The sequence below is a fragment of the Schistocerca serialis genome, unplaced genomic scaffold (genome assembly GCF_023864345.2).
Source record: "Schistocerca serialis cubense isolate TAMUIC-IGC-003099 unplaced genomic scaffold, iqSchSeri2.2 HiC_scaffold_1458, whole genome shotgun sequence".
Taxonomy (NCBI): Eukaryota; Metazoa; Arthropoda; class Insecta; order Orthoptera; family Acrididae; genus Schistocerca; species Schistocerca serialis.
This window is the reverse complement of record NW_026047689.1, coordinates 1,155,982-1,176,137: the sequence shown is the minus strand read 5'-3', so window position 1 is coordinate 1,176,137 and position 20,156 is coordinate 1,155,982. Positions and strand designations below refer to the sequence as shown.

The window sequence follows — 20,156 nt, the reverse complement described above, 5'->3', positions numbered from 1 at the left end:
CTTTTGCCTTTTCTTTACACTTTTGGTTTAAGTAGGGTGTGAGAAGCCTGCTTGGGAATGTCCTAGCATGGCCAGAAAATTCGCTGCACAGTCTTTTCCCGGAGCGTTGGGGTTATGAAAGGTCTCTGTTGGATTCCTTTCATGTTTGATTTCTCAAATCTGTTGTCATTTATGGAATAAATTCCTCTTCTAAATTTACTGTGGCGTTTCTGACTATCTGGGAGAAGACTGAGTAGTGGAACGTGTTACTTTTACACGTAAACAAGAACGATCTGACACACTACTACACTTTAAAACACAGTTTATATGTAATTCATGTCACACAGTCTCATACGGAACCTACATCCGCTTTCTGTTATATACTGTATATGATAAGATACTGTCATCCCCCTTCCCTTCTGTGTGAGAGGATGAATGATCAAATGTGTTTGTAGTTGCATGCTTGAGGGTAGCAGACAAGGCTGTCTGCTAGAGAACAGTAGGACCAACGTCGGGACAGGTAGCTACGCTTCCTAAAAGCAAAGGGTTTCTATCCTTAGTATGGCCCTGTCCGTCCGTTGTCATGTTGGTATAGGAAGCTGCCCCTCTGGCCACTTCCGTTGGTCTTTGTGAGCCACCCTCAGGAAGCACGCTGGGCGGTAGGCAGTTGCAGTCTGGCGGTGGCGAGCGTCTGAAGTGGTAAGATCTCTGGCTAAGCGCGTGTCTGCTAAGTCCATAGGACAATGGATTTGTTATGTTCAGCCTAACTGAAAATTTAATCATCTTTATCTCGGGTTTAGCTCTAAAATATCTAAGGTTATCTTAAATTGCAGCGTAGTGTAATTCTCGTGTGAAGTTCAGATTATTTTGGGGTAGTTGGTTTGTCATTACTTTCCGAGTAAAGTGGAACCACGTGTTGATCAGTAACTCTAACTAAGTTCATCAATCTTAAATGTGAATGCTTGTGTGATTATAACGTCTCGTCTGGACAATATTTTACAATATAGCAACTTTTCTTTATGCTTTTCTTTATGTTCAACCCACGTGGAGTGTACTTTGCGAGACCAGTACCACGTGCTTATATAACTGTTTGACCCATCAGGTTAATAGTAAGACGTTAGTAACCAGTTCAAGGTTTTGCTTTTGTCAATTGCTTTTCGATCTAATGTATTTTAATTATCAAAATTATTGTGGAGTTGTACGCTTTGTGTAAACCAAATTGACCACGTGGAGCATGTGGTGTAATCATCAAAGTAGCCCTCAGCTATTCTTTTTGCGAAGACTTCACAAAGAGTTAATATGAATTTAGTATACCAGTGTGTGGTAATTACATGACGGACAGGATTGTGGTATGAACGTAATTTCTTTGGGTATAAAAACTGAATCTGTTGGTTGTGGTTAATTTCTTCTTGCTTATGTTTCAATGTTCTTCGTGAGTTATTTTATGCATGCAGTGTCGTATGCAGTCTCCCAATCTTGGCTCCATATTTTATGTGTTCCGTAAGATTACAATCTCACATTTTTCAATCGTAAATAAGGCACCAGCTCAGTTATAACTCACGTATAATATGCTGAAATTTCAATGAACAATCTTAAAATAAATTTCCAAATATAAACTGATTTCTTTCTTTTTATTTAAATTCTCTTATATATATATATATATATATATATATATATATATATATATATATATATATATTACCGGTTTTGTATGACTATTAAAAGATTATCATTAATGTTAGTCTGCTTGGTAAACCTAGACTAAATATCTGATGAAACAGTTGCTCAGTAATCCACGGTTAACGTCCCCAGACAGATCACGGCTTTTAACCCGCTTTTATTCTACTATTAGCACCAGATTGCAGAATAGCAAATTCCAGTAGCAATATTACAATATGTGTAGCAGTGGTTGTAGATGTGGGTTTTCTGAAGATGGAAAAATAATGTTGGTGCTTGTTTCTTGTAACTGTAAGATTCAAGAAATTTAAATTCTTGTTTTTTTTTCTCTTTCCTTTGTGAAGTGGGACTGAGGTAGTACTGTGTTGATATTACTGTGTAGCTCTTCAACTGTTTTGTGTTTCATCTATAAGACAATTATGTCATCCTCGTATCGGTAGCAGTCAATTATTTTGTACTCATCTTGTTTTAAAAAGTTGTTGAATATTGTGTTCTCTATATGATCCAAGAATATACCTACTAATTTCCCACTGAGGAGATATCCCATGGCTAGCCCCTCTTTTTGTTGCTGAAAGTGAAGTAGTTTTGTTCAGTGATTAGACTAAGAATGGATGAGATTTCATTTATTTGTCTTTCTGGGAATTTCTTGTACTTTAGCTGTTGTTCTATAGTGTTTATAGTTTCTTCTGTGAGTATGTGTGTGTACATGGATGTAATGTCAGAAGATACAAGTTTTGCTGTTGGGGGGATGTTCCTAATTTTCTCTGTTATGTCTTCTGGCGTTTTGAAGCTTCTGTTGTTTGTGTATGTATATGCTTTCTCTAGGAATGTGTACATGTGTCTCTCTGAAGTCCACCGCTGGCCTGACTAGAGCGAGAAGTTTGTGGACCTTTGGGAGGGCTGTTAAGAGTGGAGGTTTAGGATTCCTTGGTATCATTCTTTTTGTCTGGTTCTGTGTGAGGATGCATGTGATGCTTTCTATTAATGTCTCTGGGTTCCTTTGATATCTTTGTGTTGGATAATCACTTAGGTTGGTCATTTTATTCTATCCCAGGAGTTTTTCTGTTTATACCAACAACAACAGAAGAAAATTATCACATACAAAAAGCAATGGTGGAAGGGAAAAACGTAATAAACGGAGAAACAACACTTTTCAACGACACAACCTTCACTGCTCTGAGAGAACTGACGCACGACACACAACAGAAAGCACACACTTGCAAAAGAACCACTCGCCGATCAGACAGAGACACATAAATGAGGAACGGAAGTCGTCAGAACTCGCGCTTAAATTTTCATAACCTTCTTGCAACGTGTGATACATTTCTCACGAGACACGCCAGCGGCAAGTTGGCGCAACGTTATGCATTATGAAAGAAGTGCGACAGTTATGTTTTTCTGTGTATAGAACTAGCTGCAAGCCGTCCAGCGAACATGAGTACACGAGAAACTATGTAACAACCTAGTACACACCAAAACTGTATCCACAACACTACCGTAATCCCAACCGCATAACGCTGACATACGTAAGTTCACGTTTTCGTATTTGTTTAGTAATAGTCGCTCACACAGTTGCAAATGACATGATTTATGTTGAGAAAAACGGCAACAGAAAACCACAGAAAATATGCCCCAAACACCAACAAGAATCTTAAAACCACGCTGTAATGTATAATAAATAAGCTATTATGAAAGTACCCACAGAACACAATATTTAAAAAACAAACAGTAAACATGTAATAACGTTTTACACCCTTTTATAGCTGTGCTATTTTCTGCATGTTTTGCATTGATGGCGATATTTGTCTCTGAAACTAACATGGGCAATCAATAAATAAATAAACGAACAACAAAAATATTTTTCATGAAGGCGGACCGACAATGCCCACATTGTTGTTTATATCTCGGTACTACAGTTGGTGTGAGAAGTGTCCGCAGAAGGAGGAGGACTGGGTTTGAGTGCCAGCCTGACACGCAGTTCCCACCTGTCAGCAAGATTCAGGTTTCAGATTAGTGAGAAATAACGTTATCTGTTATCATTACAATTGTCGTAGTTATTTGTCGCTGTCATTGTTAGTTCGGAGACCGGTTTGATGCCGCTCTCCATGCTACAGTATCCTGTGCGAGCCCCTCCACTACTGCAGCCTGCATTCGTCTGAACCTGTTTGCTGTACTCATCACTCGGTGTCCCTCTGCAGGTTTTTCTCCCCACACTACTTCTCCATTACCAAACGGATGATTCGCTGACGTCCCAGGAGGTGTTCTGTCAACTGATCCCTTCTTTCAGTCAACTTGTGGCATATTTTTTACTGTCTCTAATTCGATTCAGTATCTTCTCATTAATTAAACCATCTAAACACCTATTCTTCAGCAGTTTGCTCTAGCACTACATCTCAGTACCTCATATTCTCTTCTTGTGTCAGCTGCTTACCATCCATGTTTCACTTCCATAAAAGAATACACTCGTGACAAGTATCTTAAGAAATGACAGGCTAAAGGTCAAATTTATGTTAAACAGCGAAACAATTACTCTCTTCCAGAGATGTTTTCCAAGCCCTAGCCAGTCTGTATTTTATGTCCTGTCTACTTCGGCTGCAAACAATTATGTGGCTGCCTGAACAGGACAACTCATCTACTGCCTTAGAGTTTTCCTTCCTAATCTAATTACCCTTTTTGAATGTGACAGGTCAAAGTTTCAGGAGTCTTATTAGCTCGCTTAGTAAGAAATGGATATGTTGAGATGAATATCACTACTTAATACACACATCAAAAAATAGTTTGCATCACCTCGGTTCCGAGAGTTCCGGAACCTGTACAGAAAATTGGAATAGATATCAACATAAACATCATTTCCGCCCTTTTTATTGGTCAAGAAAACAACGCTTTGCACGTTTTTCCACCATACAGCGAGATCTTCAGAGGTGATGGTCCAGATGCTGTACACACTGGTACCTCTAATACCCAGCGGCACGTCCTCTGGCATCGATACATGCCTGTATTCGTCGTGGCGTGCTATCCACAAGTTCTTCAAGGCACTGTTGGTCCAGATTGTCTCACTCCTCAACGGCGAATCGGCGTAGATCCCTCAGATTGGTTGGTGGGTCACGTACCACGCTGCACGGTGTCGTGGTTCCAAAGATGGACTTCGCCACGGACGTCGGGAGTGAAGTTGCGCATTATGCAGCCGATTGAGCACAGTTTCAGTTGTAACAGGACGTCCTGTGGCTGCACGAAAAGCGTTATTCAACATAGTGGCGTTGCTGTCAGGGTTTCTCCGAGCCATAATCCGTAGGTAGTGGTCATCCACTGCAGTAGTGGCCCTTGGCCGGCCTGAGCGAGGCAAGACACCGACAGTTCCTGTCTCTCTGTATCTCCTCCATGTCCGAACAACATCGCCTTGGTTCACTCCGACACGCCTGGACACTTCTCCTGTTCAGAGCCCTTCCTGGCACAAAGTAACAATGCGGACGCGATCGAACCGCGGTATTGACCGTCTAGGCATGGTTGGACTACAGACAACACCAGCCGTGTACCTCCTTCCTGGTGGAACGACGACTGCAACTGTCGGACCCCTTCCGTGTCATAAGCGCTGCTCATGCACGGTTGTTTACGTCTTTGGGCGGGTTTAGTGACATCTCTGAACAGTCGAAGGGACTGTAACTGTGATACAATATTCACAATCAACGTCTATCTTCAGCAGTTCTGGGAACTAGGGTGATGCAAAACTTTTTTCATGTGTGTATGACGGAGACATAACCATCTTTGACAGAAAATGAAACTAAGTAAATGAATTATCGTTCGATCATTGACAGAGGACGAAAATAATATCACAACGGAAACATTTTCCCAATGTTGTGCAGATGTTACGAATTTAATCACAACCCATCATATCTCAGCATAAGAACGAATCCGTGATTATGTAAATAGTAGTTGCAGAACATCAGGAACGTTTTCCTTTATGATATTAAAATGGCATTATATGCAAATGAGGAACTAAGATTGGAAATTTTGTGTATGTCCAGTGAACAGTACACATATGCCTCTAACAGCAATAACAACACTTGGGTGGCGATCGTAAAACGATATGTCTTTTGTAGAAAGAAAGTAATCCACCGATTATGGTACGCCATTTATGAGTGAAATTAAAAACGAACAAAGTGTGCTTGAATCGCCAACTACAAAGTTATTTCCCACCTGATGCTTATCATAGACGAATGAAGTGTTGGCTAAAAGTGTACAAAACGCAGACCTTCTGGAAAGCACGGACTAATGTCATCAGACGAAATGCTATGCCTCCACTTAATTGAGCACAGAGGTCACTTTGGAGGGCTGGATGCCGTGCTGTAGGGGAGGAACCAGGCGGTCACGTGACGCTCCACCGTTGACGTCAGTGGTGACGGTGAGGTGACAATCGCGGTGTGTACGTGCCAGTCGCTCGCGTGGGATCAGGGCGGTCACCTGCGTCGAGAAGTGGCAGAAAGGAATTTTTGCATTTCGACATGTCCACGACCACACCATTAGTAAAGTTACACGATCTGTTGGTCTATCAATGTGGACTGTCCAAGTATCTGGAACGAATGGTGAACCACTCGTAGTGATGTGAGGCAGTGGCGTAAAAAGATCCCAGCCGACAGGGCTGTTGACGAGTGTCACTCCAAGTGACTGGCGATCGGTTTCAAACCAGACGCAATTTGCCAATGCCTGGCAAAGCAGCTCCATCTGAACCAGCTGCCTAGCAATCGTTCGGAAGACGGCTGCACAGACTCGACATTTGGAGTCGGCGGCCGCCCCTCACACAGACACACACAGCTGCGGGTCTTGAGTGGGCCAAACCACACAGAGACGGACAGTGGCTGGGTGGAGGTGCGTCACACGAGTCGCGCGGTTTCGCCTCTTCTGAAATTTTGGAGGTGGCGATGGGACCGACGGCCCATAGGGGATGCAGTTCAAGCCACTGGTGGTTCCATGGTGTCATACGGGTGTTTCTATCACCACGACTTGGATTCAGTCACTACGGTCAATGTGAACCTGAACCAGCACGTTTATTTCAACATTGTCGGTGACGAAGTATTGCCCCATTCTCTGGACACTTGCGTTGTAGAAGATGACACACACAGTCGTGTTCCCAGGGCTGCGTGCATACACTCCCGGTTTCACGAACACTCGGGCGCCCTACAGCACCTCGAGGCGACCACTAGACATCGCGGTCTCAGAGCCGCAGACGTTGTACGGTACTGTCTGGAAGAGCAGCTGAGACGTGGCAGCCGACATCCCCACACACTGGTAGCTCTGCGCGATCTGATGCGTCAGTGGGAGGCCTCGGGCAGATGCTGCGTATCTGAAGAAACTTGCGGAACTCTCTTCCCCGCCGAGTTGACGAAGTCTTCGAGGCTAGAGGCGGTAATACCGTGATGCCATTTCATGATCCTTGAAGCAAAAGTTGGCTTGAATGTGACTGTCTTACTATAAGTTAATGGTGTATGGAAAGAATGGGAATCATGCACCAGCTAGTTGTACTTCACAAGTTTATTCGAATCCTTAACCTAGGTTTAAACAGATACAAACATTTCTTCCTTGGAAGAAGTAGTAACGTGTGTAAACTTATTGTGTGAAAAGAGAAAACAGGTCATAAAGCTCAGTCAACACTAAAATGACCCATATAAATGCTAAGGTATAGCCACATGGCTTAATGAACAGTAAAGCAAGGTAAAAGTGTGAATAAACATCTGACGTGCCACTGGTTGGCTGTTCGATTCCTATGGCTTCCATAATTTTACTGTTGCTGACTGCTGCCTTGTTAGAGATTTTAATTACGTATATACAGGAAATGTTGTGGAGTATTACTGTAATCTGGTGGTGCAGGGTGTTGGCTCTATAATAGCTTCTTTCGAAAAGTAATTAATTTAGCCACTTGCAGTGTATATTGTTCACTTTTGAACTAATTTACAACTAACAACGATATCGAGCTACAGCTGTTGTCATCTCAAACGACGCTATACTTTTATTGATTTTTGATAATACGGTTGGGAAATAGGAATATAAATTCAATTTTAGTAGGGCAAGCAGTCTCGATGAAAAGCTTTTATTGTTAGTTACCGCTTTCAGTCTTTGACTGTCATCATCAGATCATTTAGTGTCTGCTGTAGCGACATGCGGAGACAGAGAGCGGAGAGAGACGTGTGCCACGAGGCACATTCCATTGACTGCTCGGTGGAAAGTGTCAACAGAAGAGGCGGCGGCAGAAGGTATTACCGCGCTTCCTCTTTGGGTCTCACTAACGTGCCCTTATTGACAGATAGTATCGCTAAATAGGAAAAATAAGTGACAGCATTGAGAATAAATTTATGGAAAGAATTAGTTGTACGGTTAGTAGTAATGGCGTCGAGTGGTCTACATACCCCGGTACACAGCGGGAGTCGATACAGTCGTCAGCGATCTGGCACTCGAGCTCCTGGACGAGTTGCAAGGATTGGCGCCACGTGAGGCGGCGGAGCTGCGCCAGGGCGCCGGCGCACCCCCCTCCCACCGCCGCTCCAGCTGCTGGCGGCGGCGGCAGTTCGGAGACCCAGAGGCGGGCTGCCAGGCGCTGCGCAGCTGACCACGCGGGGGGCGGCTGCTCCCAGCTGCCGCACCTTGTGTACCTCGGTACCCAAACTGCAAAACGTTCTTCAGTCACCTCGAGGTCTGCACTCTGACTCACGAGCTTCCACGGGCTACTCATATGCTCATCAGTACCAGCAGCTACTGAAAGTGAAACACTGAGAGAACTGCAGCCAACGATAATGGACACGGCGTGAGGTGTGCTGCACACTTCTACAAGCAAAAGGTCAACAAGTCAGCTGACTGTCAGCACGGCGGCCACTGCTGCGGCTCCCCTTGACGAGTAAGCGGGCAGAGCTGCGCCGACAGTACAACACTGGACACTGTGCCGTCATTCCGTATGAGCCCAAGTTCTGACTGCAGCATCGGTGTGGGCGGTCCGTGCATCGAGGCCCTGAGCAGAGCGGAGAATGCCACGTTACATTCTCGCCCATCTCACAGGGAGCCACTTGGTAATTGCTTACACTCATCGCAGCTGTTACATTTCTGAGTCCTTGAGACAGCTCGCTTGCGATATTTTCGACATCCTTTCAACAAAATAATTTAATGTCGCATGTCAGCCATGCTGTTCTGCCCCAGCTTGACAGAGTTAGCACCGCTACCACAGGAACGTGCGGTGTACGTGGCTAGGCACAGACAGTAATATTTAAGTGAAAATCACACTTATCGTTAACTGGTTTGATTGGTGAGATTGGGAATAAGACATATGGTCTCACGTTGGTGTCAGAGCTGGCAGTGCGGGGCTGGAGAGGGGACTCCAGGCTGGCCGAGAGGCAGCTGGGCTGCAGGCGGCAGGGCGCTCCGGACTGGAGCGGCAGCCGGTGGGAGCCTTTCCTGGTGACTTCAGATCTCCAGTCCAGGCTGGGCCGTGAATGACGACCCCGGGCATTCTGTACTCTCATCTGCTGGAGCGCCGCACACTTAGCCTGTCTCATCACAGTCTACCTGCCAAGTACTGCGTCACAGTCAAATAACTGCAGCCAGAAAAGCTGGAATTCCCAATGATGTAATCGGCATACCACTCTCCTCTCGCTTTAATCTCTGGGATCCGCCTCTGAGCTGTATTTTCCTCTTAGCTGTAGCCGAGTTTACCCAGGGTATCTCGTTAGGTAAGCAGCAGAGGCGCTGCCATTCGTTGTTCTGTACACTTCCGAGGCCGTAGTTGCACTTCTGTCCCTTTGTACTTGTGTGGGAACGTTCAGCGCTTACGGAGCAGGGAGAAAACAAATGTAATAGCTAAGTACTCATCAAATGTTGAGATCATTTTTGAAATAATCGAACTGAAATTGTCGACCGATATGCAAGTGCGGTTGACATACGGTTCCTCGCCGCAAATAAAGCAGCAATGAAGGCACTGAGTAGCAGAGAGTGGCTTTGCACTAAAAAGCGCTGATCTGTTCTCACCTGCCAGAAAGTTTACGGCAGAATCTCTGGACACACAAAAGATATTCTGCCTGCTCATTCCCTCACGAGGGACTCACGTCTTTTTGAGCAAATGCGTGATAAAACCCTCAGTGAGTTCAAAATGAAGCAAATGGAAAGAAGAAAGCGTAATGTCTCTGTGAAGGAACAGACGGTCAGCCCGCGCAGCTTCACTCGTCAGATCCGCTTCGCTAAGGGAGTCCAGCTGAGGCTACCTCGGCGGTGAGCTGACCTCGCCGGTAAACATTCTGAAAGTTCCGTACCCGCCCAGTGAGACTGCTAATTCTGATCACGTCTCTCGCCGTCGGTGTGGCTACCGGGCTGTAAACATACAAACAGCCCCTTCTGATAGGACTGTGGGCAGCTGCTACTGTTAACCGAAAAATCGGGATGCCATTGCGGTATGCCACTTGTAATTAACCACTGCGAACGTTCGAGTAATGCACACCCGATACCAATGAGCGTAATTGACTCGTACAGAGGGAAGTCCACGCTCCTGGCACAACACGGAGACCTCCGCCTCGTCGTGTCTGAGGGCCGACTGACTCACTTGGCGCTCTCCGTAACCTGCGACGTATTCTCGCGAGAACCTGTCCCTGTCAACTGTGTAGGGATACTTGAAGGTTCCATCACTGGAATAATGCCACAGTTACGGCCAATGCTTCAGGGACTTTCCCCGACAATCACTGTAACCAAAGGAAACTACCCCTGTTACCATTAAGTGTGTTTACGGCCGACTGGCGCGCCTCCTCCACGTACTCCCCGACCTGTGTGTCTGGCTGCAGGCAGGCCGGCCTCCCACGCAGCGGGGCACGGCCCCCACCCCCGCACTGGGCGACTCGCGCCGCGGGCCGCTCGCGTTCTCCGGCCGTGGGAACACACTCCAGCCGCAGCCTGGAACCTCTAAAGTCTGGAAACTCTACAAGCCCCAGAAAACAGCTGGTTGTGTAAATTACAAATGTGTGCAACTAAACTATCGCCCTTCAATTCTGCCTCGTATGAGGTCGTTTTATCTGCATTTTCAGTTTTTATCGTATGATAAATTTTAAGTTGTTCAGATAGCATGCGTATGTCTGAAAGCATTACGCGGGGACTACTAAGGTTCATTTTGTCCTCTGAACCTCCGCGAGTAAGTTTATGGGCGTTCCTTGAGCAGAGAGGGCCGCTGGGAAAGCTCGCCAGAAATACGCCGGCGGAAAAAAATTGCAGCACAAAAAATATAATTACTGTAGAGTAATGAAATTGCGAGAGTACATCTCCCTAGGTCACACAGCTTAAAGCTTAGAAGAGAACTGTGAAGTACAAAAGCCGCTGCCTCAGCTCGAAGTAAAGCAAAGGTGGAAAAGCTGAAGTAAGGCATCCTGCAGCTCTTTTAATGTAAATGTTTGTAAAAGTAACGTTTGGATTTCCTGGTCAACTCCTACGAATAACCCATTTTATTTTCCGTGTATGCTGTAAGCTACGGGTAAAGACAGAAGCTGGACATGCACTTGCGTGTCAGATGTGACAGCGTTCGGCGGCCCACATATTGCCCACGATGCTAACACAACACTGGCTGATGATGGCAACAGGGGGTGGGACTGGAGCTGTCAGATGATGTCGACAGCACGAGGCTACGGAGCGTAGCTGAACTGCTTAGTCGACGAGTAACTCACGACAGTGCTACAGTGCTAGTGCTGTTGATGCAAAGCAGAGCAATGGCGCCGATAAACGAAGCAAACATTGGGTTATATCTTCAGAAACAGTAGCCAAAGTCGAGATTTGATCAGAAAGGAACTCAAGAAATTTCGCTGAGTGTGAAAGAAGTGACGCATGAGTCAGCGGAATGCGTGGTGTCGTGCGAACAATGTACAAGAGGACTGCAGTGATGGCGGTACGTGCACGGCACTGGAAAGTTGTACTGAAACAGGTGTGCTGTAGTTCATCGTCGCTGTCGCACAGAGGGCAGCAGCTCCCGTTTCCAGTCACACGTAGTGAAGGACAATCGTTGTCCAAGGAGCGGATACTAAACATCATTACGTACTTGGAAAATTGCAGACAGCATAGCAAAAGAACAATTACGAACATATTTTGAACAAGTCTGCAGAAATATGACCGTTAGTGTGTAAGGAAAACTACAGACATTCAACGGAGGACAAGGCTCAGTTGCGCGTTTCAAGGATGCTCGACATCCATTACAGAGATTACAAAAGAAGCAGTGGATGCTTCCATGACGTCAAACAGTGCATACAGAAGTGTGAGACGTGAGATAATGAAATTTCGAAGAAAGCGTCAACTTGACGATGCACAGCAAACTACAGGATCGACCGAAATATTTGTAGATGAGATAAGCAAATTTACCCCGTCGTTGAGTAAGGAATTTGTTTTCAACTGCAGCCAATCGGCATTTGAAGAGGAAACGTACATGAAAGGGACCCTGGAAATTAGAGGTACCAAGACAGATCAATCAAGATCATCTATTATCAATTCGCATTCGTATACAGTTATGCCGACGGATTAACCAGATGGTAAATTGGCTGGAACTCTATTTATTGCTCTGCGCCCTTTGATTCTTTCTCGTGTGCGTAATTTTGGCAGGGGCCGTAGGGAATATTTACGTCACAGCAAACAAGAGTGGGAGAACAGACGTAAGAGAACTACAGCTATTCTATGATCACTACTTTTGGCCAATAGCTCGTCAAAATAGGTGTTTTTTCTTCATTCCTAGGCTGCGCATAGAAATCATACTCCTAAAGAACAAGCTACCGCTCCTGGAAAGTGTGTGACATAGCAGTTCGTACCATCTGGAACCACCAGATGAATAGTACCTCCAGATGTCTGTCTTTTCTGTGCGTATGAAACATTTTATAACACTACCTGCAGCAACGCCTTAAAGGACAGCCAGTTTTACGATAAGCTCCACGACAGGCTGTTTCGCATTCGGTTGCACGCCATCACTTTCCTTCAGTTCTCGTCACCCTGTTACACCAATGTCATTTCTATACGTATTCCTTAAGAGTGGATACCTAGCTGAGCGTCCTCATAATAAACGTAGTCCTTCACTGTCAGGCAGAAAACGTGTAATTTTTAATAACAGCATATGTAAGCCAAGCCGCCTGTGAGTGTTTGATAAGTGGACTGTGCAAAACGTCTTATGAATCCGTACAGCACGGAAGAGCACTTACCGAAACGGGCACAGTAGTGAAACCATAGCACAGATTCACCGAGACTGAGCGCCGAGCTTTTGTCCGTGTACCAACAGAAGCAATCCAGCACCGAGAAGGTCCCGTTTGCTGCAAGCAGAGCTGCCACTGTGGCAATTACGCCCACCACCTGCATTGTCCGCTGTCGACACTGGGGAGCAAACAGAAGCAGTGCGCGTCGCAGGGAGCGCGCGCTCAATATGACGGCGGGCGCAGCGGAAGTCTGCCGCAGGGCGGCCAAACCACGGGAAGCGTGGCGTGACGCCTCTCATCCGGATGACTGCCGTATTCCTGTTTGCCTGGTGAGAGTTCGCGAAAGTCATCGAGTAAAACAAACGTGATATCTGCCCTTCCCCAAGGAAGTGTTGTAGTCATTGTGCTGTTCCTAATCTATAAAAACGATTTAGGAGGCAATCTGAGCAGCCATTGTTTGCAGATGATGCTGTCTTTTACCATCTAGTAAAGTCATCAGAAGATCAAAGCAATAGGAAAATAATTTAGACAGTGTCCCGGTGCGATGCGTAAAGTGGCACTTGATTCTAAATAATGAAAAGTGTTATGTCATCCACAGGAGAACTAGAAGGAACCCGTTAAATTTCTTTTACTCGATGAGTCACACAAATCGAAAAGGTGCCGTTTCAGCTAAATGCCAAGGTATTACAATTAGGGCCAACTTAAATAGGAACGATCAAATAGAAAATCTTGTAGGGAAGACTTTGTTTTGTTTGCAGAACACCTAGACAAAGCGACAAGCCCACTAAAGAGACTGTCACTTAGTGATGCTAGAAGAACCCTCCGCCACACACCGCCGGGTGTCACGCGGAGTACTGGTGTAGATACAGATGTACATCTACAACTACACACAAGTCGCAATATGGTGCATGGTGGAAGTTGCCTTGCACCATCACTAGTCATTTTCTTTCCTGTTACGCTCGTAAATACAGAGAGGGAAAAGCGACTCTCTTTATGCCTCCATCATCATCAGTTTTTTGCTATATTAGCAGGTCCTTTGCCTCTCCATTTTCTGCGATCCATTGCCTCCTTCTTACGGCTGCTGTATGTTGTACCGTCCATTACGTCTGAAATCTCCTCCTTCCTCGCTTCCCTTTCCCTTCTACATAACCTTCTACACATGTTTTTATCAGTCCGTCATTCTTTATTAATATATAACCAATCCAATTTCTTTTTCTTCTCTTTATTACATCTAGCAACTGTCTTTTCTCTCCCACTCATCTCAATACCTCTTCATTTATTACTCTGTCCATCCAACTTATTCTTTCCATACTCCGCCATGTCCACATCTCAGAAGCCTCCAGCCTTTCTCGGTCTTCATTCCAGGCCATACAGAAGAACACTCCATACAAAACATTTTAACTTTTCCTCAGTTCTCTGTCCACACTGCTGCGGAAAACTCTCCTTTTCTTATAAAATGCCTCTTTTACCATTGCTATCCTTGTTTTCATTTCTGCGGTGCCCTTCCAGTCGGTGTCTATCCTTCTTCCAAGATACTTAAAATTTAGCACCTGTTCCAATATTTCTCCATTCAGCATAATTTTTATTTCTTTATTTTCTCCTAGTGCCAATACTTTTGTTTTCTTTGTGTTAATATTCATTCCATAATGGCGTCAGTGGTGTCCACTAAATCCTGTAATTGTTTTTCCCCTGTGGCTAGAAGGACCATGTGATCAGCAAACCTCAAACACCCTACTCTTCTTCAATTTCTACTCCTTTGTCATCTAATGTGCACTGGGAAATCATATTTTCCAAGTAGAGATTGAAAACGGTAGGTGATAGACAGCATCCTTGTCTTAGTCCTTTTCCTAGTCCGATCCAGTTTGTACTTTCTCCTCTCATTTTAAGTGAGGCTTTTTGATTAAGATATAATGAGTCTTCTGGTTTTCCAGTCCACTCTCTTTCCTCTCATTACAGTCGCCAGCTTCTCCCAAGCCACATTGTCAAATGCCTTTTCTAGATCGGTGAAGCACATTTAGAGGTCTCTTCCTTTTTCAATAAACCTTTCTCCCAAGAGTCGCAGAAGCCCCACTGCATCTCTGGTGTCCGTATTCCGTCTAAAGCCAAACTGCTCCTCGCCAGGATTCTCCTCCATTAATTTTTAAAGTCCCTTATTAACTATTCTTAACATCATTTTGGCTGCATGTGAAATGAGGCTGATTGTCCTGTGCTCACTGCATTTCTTGATTCCTTGTTTTTTTCGGTAATGGAATCATTAGTTTTGTCAGAAAGTCCTCAGGCCATTCACCACTGTCACATATTTTATTCATAAACTCAATATTTCCCTTATTTCATCTTGTTTCTAGCATTTTAATATTTCTCTCCGTATCTGTACCTACTGCTTTACCATTTTTCATTGCAGTTATGCCAGACATTACTTCTTCCATTATGATGATTGGGCCTTCCTTTCTGGTCATCATTTACACTGTTGAGTAATTCAAATTCCACAGTTTCTGGTTTGCGATCTGTGTCATATAGCTCTTTTAGATATTCTTCCCATCGCTGGAGGACATCGTCACGATCTTTGTACACTACCTCTTCGTCTTTACTCAAAATTTCCATCGTAGCACTTCCTGCTCTGTTTTAAACCAATGTCATAGTCTTTACTCTGTTGTACAGTAAGTCGTATCTTCCCTTCCTGTCCAGTTCTTCGATTGCATTACATTCCTCTTAGCCATTTTTTCCTAGCCTGCTCTGTTTCTCTTTGCAGTTCATTATTTAACCTTCGGTACATCTTTCTTGCATATTCAGTGTTCTTGTTTTTAAATTTTCTTCTCTCCTCCACACTCGAAATTATTTCTTGTGTGACCTATCGTTTCTTTTCCATTTTCCCTTTTACATATCCTATATTTTGCTGTCCTGCTTTAATGATTTCTTCTTTTAGCATATTCCAGTACTCGTTGACATTATCAGGTGGTTCTTTGTCTCTTAATGTGTTTAGAAACTCAAGTGACAGTTTCTGTAATTTGTTGTTTGTGTGATCTTATCTTCTCTAGATCCCACTTCTTCACCATGACTTCACAGACACCCACATTTCTCTGTTAGTGCTCCTGAAGCGAAATGGACGTTGACGTCAGTGAAATCGTTCTGCAGTCAGCTTCTAATGTCGGTTCTCTAAATTTCCTCTATAATTTTACCTAGAAATAATATCGTGTTCGCTACAGGGGTTCCTATTTTCGTTCACAAACCACCTCCATAACACTAGCATGTTGTTCGATCCTGGAGGTAACAACTCTGACTGCACAGTTAAATTGCTTATACGTCTTTCCATTATAAGACCTTGTGCGGATCGAAAACACTCAAACAGTGCTCAAGAACGGATTGTACTAGTGTCCTATATTCTGTCTTCTACAAATGAACCGTTCTTTCCTAAAATTCTCCAACTCGAAGTCGAGCATTCACCTTCTCCGCTGCACCCTTACATGCTAATTTCATTTCACATTGCTTTGCAACGCCACACCTAGATATTTCATCGACGTGAATGTCAAGCAGCGCGCTGCTAATTCTGTATTCGAATATTTCTACATTTAGTTCTAACTATAATTCATCTTACCAACTAGAAATTTTGCTTAAGTCATCTTCTGCCCTCCTACAGTCACTCAACACTTAGACGTCCCTGTACAGCACTGCATCATCAGCTCACCCTGTCTGTCAGATTACGTTCTGCCGCACTCCTGGCGATACCTTTGTCTCTCATGAACACTCGCTGTCGAGTGGAAAGTAAGGGGTTCTGCTATTATGAAATTTGCGTTCCACTCCCATATCTAGAAACCTTTTCTGCGTTCATCCGTTAAGAGACTGCACGAGCCAAATCGCTGCCTCAGGATCTGTCAGTACTTTTCTTCTGGTGTCATATTACAGCAGACACATATCCGTATGTCGCCTTCCCATCCACTCATCCTTCCCTCCCCTCTCCAATCCCCCTACATTCCCCTACCCGACACTGTTCTCGCCCAATAAAGATCATTTCAGGTCTGTATAAAGTAGTGAAAAGAACGTCACAAAGTGCAGTCAGCAGGGATGGGCCGAAAAACCAAACATACTCGACAATACCGATGTATTTTTACACCAGGCCAATGAACTCCAGCTGGAATGCAGCAACAAGCCACAGAGTATCTTCCAGATTTATCAGACCTGCGGTCTTTCAACTATTTCACACAGAGATCAGAAGTTCCTCAAGTCGGCAAGTCTCAGTTAAGTTGCAGAAGTGTACTGCTTATCACCAACACATATACTGTGGCTGTTAGTCTATCTAAAAGCGTCAGTGCAGGTCTAGAAATAGAAAACTTTCGACGTGTTTTTGGCATCACAGGACTATCTGTGCAGCATGAGGGAGTATACAAAGAAGTAGATGACAACAGAGTGCGGTGCATTACAATCACCAACTGACTTTAAAATGTATGGGAGGAGGGTTTCAACAGTGCATATCTACAGGGAAGCTATGACTGGATCAACTTCAGGGGATATGCGCATTTAAATAAAACATTCGAGTGTGGGGAATTTGCATGATTTATACTGCATCTTAGCGACTGCTACAGACACACTGGGGTGCTGGTATCTGAATGTTAGAGGAGCAGTGTATAAATGCATTTATTCTCGCTGTACCAGGAGAGCCTATTACTATCGAGTTCAGTGAAGTAGAATGCAGGGGTGGTATGTCTACTAATACATATGTTGAGGCACTTGCTCGACAGAATACTATACAAGCTGAATTTTGTAGACTCATATGAAGCAACGTCTGGGAAAACATTGCTCTACACAATGAGTATAAAACGTACGTATGTAAATAAAGAAAATACAGAATAAATTGTTCTTCCTGCCTCACTGCGTACCAATCCCCACCCGTGTACTGGACATAAACATGTGATGAGCCAGTGCTTACTCGGGAGTCTGCAGCAGCGTGCGCGAGACGGGGCAGCGGCGCACGTGTCGGCCGGGCAGTGCTGTGGCGAGCTGCCGCCGCGGGCCCCACGTGGCCACTGGCTGGCTGGGAGGGGAGCCGCCAGCCCGCCTCCAGAGGCGGGGCCGCAGCCAGCAGCCAGCAGCCAGCAGCCAGCCCACCACCCAGCCAGCCAGCCAGCCACGGCCTCCACAGCAGTGCTGGCGCCGCAGCTGGTGAGGGCGGCCAGAGGGGTGGCACGCCACAGCGTGTGGCCCGCAGCAGTCAGCACTTTGATGTTAATAATGAATTACGTGTAGATACTGGAACTCAGCGGCAGTGTTTTATGAAGCAGCTGTGACTGTACATGATATTATTAATTGCTGTTTATTTATCTTGAAGTTTGCTACTGAACACACTTCATGCTTTATAGGTAAAGGTGTATATTCTAGAAGAAAATACATGTGTAATGCAGTACACTGTAAATAACTAGCCACATCTAACAATTTTCCAGACTTAAAGAAATCCTCCTTTTCCATCATTTACATCTGGCTGGTCATTTATAGCGATTAGTTTCTTTTCTCCGAAATAACAAAGATATAACAAAACAATAACTAATGGTTACTAACAATCTTTTTTTGTAAAAAAAATGATCGATGTGTATTTTTTAATATATTTATTTTCTATACCATTTAAGCCAGCCGGTGTGGCCGAGCGGTTCTGGCGCTTCAGTCTGAAACCGCGCGACCGCTATGGTCGCAGGTTCGAATCCTGCCTCGGGCATGGATGTGTGTGATGTCCTTAGGTTAGTTAGGTTTAGGTAGTTCTAAGTTCTAGGGGACTGACGTCCTCAACTGTTAAGTCCCATAGTGCTCAGAGCGATTTGAACCATTTATACCATTTAATCACGTATATAATTTCACATTTAATTCCATATACATTTTTAAATTAATAAACTATCTGCTTTTTCCGTTTAATTAGGTGCCATATTTACATTTAATTCCATGTAGAAATTAAAAACTAATAATAAGCTCTCTGTTTTCCCAGTCAACCACTTTTTCTTTTCTAATTCGTTTTTGCCTGTACATAATATGCGTAGGTGAAAAAAGAACCACACATATACACATGCACACATGTAGGCACTGAAGAGTAAAAGAAATTAGTTCATGTGGCACAGACTTGACTAATGTCTGAAGTAGTGCTGGAGGGAGCTGACACCTTCAATCCTGCAGGACTGTCCATAAATCCGTAAGAGAACCAGAGGGTGGACATCTCTTCTGAACAGCACGTTGCAAGGCGTTCAAGATATGCTCAATAATGCTCACGTCTGGGGAGTTTGGTGGCTAGCGGAAGTTTTTAAATTCAAAAGAAAGTTCTTGGAGTCACTCTGTAATAATTCTGGACATGTGGGTTGCCGCATTGCCCCGCTGGAATTGCCCAAATCAGTCGGACTTTACAATGGACATGAATGGATGCAGATGATGAAACAGGATGCTTATGTACGTGTCACCTATCAGAATTGTATATAGACATACCAGGAGTCCCATGTCACTGCAACTGAAAACGCTCCACACCATTCCTGAGCCCCCAGCCTCTCGAACGGTCGGTCCCGCTGCTGACATGTATTCATAAGATTGTCTCCATACCCTCAAATAGTCTTGTTTGAGGCACAGCTCAATGTCCTAACGGATTATCAGAAGAAATTGCATAACTTTTGGCGCCAGAGGTAACTCCATGTTAATGTCTCGTTTGTAATCTGTGTCTAGAAATAGGCCATGGAAAATCGCGGAAGTAGTTACAATGAAGAAAGTCCGATAGATCTACTTGCTTCCTGGATGTTCTGTAAGAAGCCTTTGAAAAGCTGGTTGGCGCCAAACTGTCGACTCACCGGCTTCTGAGCGGCACAAACTACTGGCAGCTCGCTTTCCGTGCAGGGAAGGCCACTAAGAATGCCGCAAATGCAGTACAACAACTTGTCTGTGCAGCCGCGTGAAAACACGTAGTGGGTGCCTCGGAGGCTGACGGCAGCTGACGGTGGCGGCCGGCGCTGTCCTCTCAGGCAGTGGGGGCTGACCGCTCACTGCCGAGGTAGCCGCCACGGCGGCGGCATCGTGCTAAGCGTCCTGGAAGACCGGCGCGAGTTAACAGAGCTATCAGTGACTCCAGCAAAGGCTGCACTTTCTTCCTTTTGCGAGCCTGCATTTGCACAGCCAGGGTCCGCCGTCTGATGATTTTCTGCGGACCTTAGTGCTCCCTCCACTCAGTGCACTCGGCCCCTGCCTCACCGCGGTGTCTGGCTGCGCAGCTGACGTCACGGGCAGCGTTGCCCGTGCACTGCCGCGTGGAGGTCTTTTGTCATTTTTTGTGTAAGATACAGCTGTAATCACTTCTCGAAATTATAATAC

The 20,156-nt window shown here is 44.9% G+C and overlaps 1 protein-coding gene across 1 annotated transcript in view; it reads right to left on the bottom strand.

Moving 5' to 3' along the window:
- Positions 1-19,953, bottom strand: part of LOC126443336 (uncharacterized) — a 109,259-nt gene extending 89,306 nt beyond the window's left edge. Inside the window, exons 1-5 of the mRNA XM_050090929.1 lie at positions 19,833-19,953; positions 17,934-18,042; positions 17,755-17,859; positions 10,385-10,617; positions 8,055-8,469 (exon numbers count right to left, since the gene is read on the bottom strand). Of these exons, the coding sequence (XP_049946886.1) occupies positions 8,055-8,469; positions 10,385-10,617; positions 17,755-17,859; positions 17,934-18,042; positions 19,833-19,953 (983 nt within the window). The remainder of the gene's footprint in view (positions 1-8,054; positions 8,470-10,384; positions 10,618-17,754; positions 17,860-17,933; positions 18,043-19,832) is intronic.
- Between the last annotated feature and the right edge of the window lie 203 nt (positions 19,954-20,156).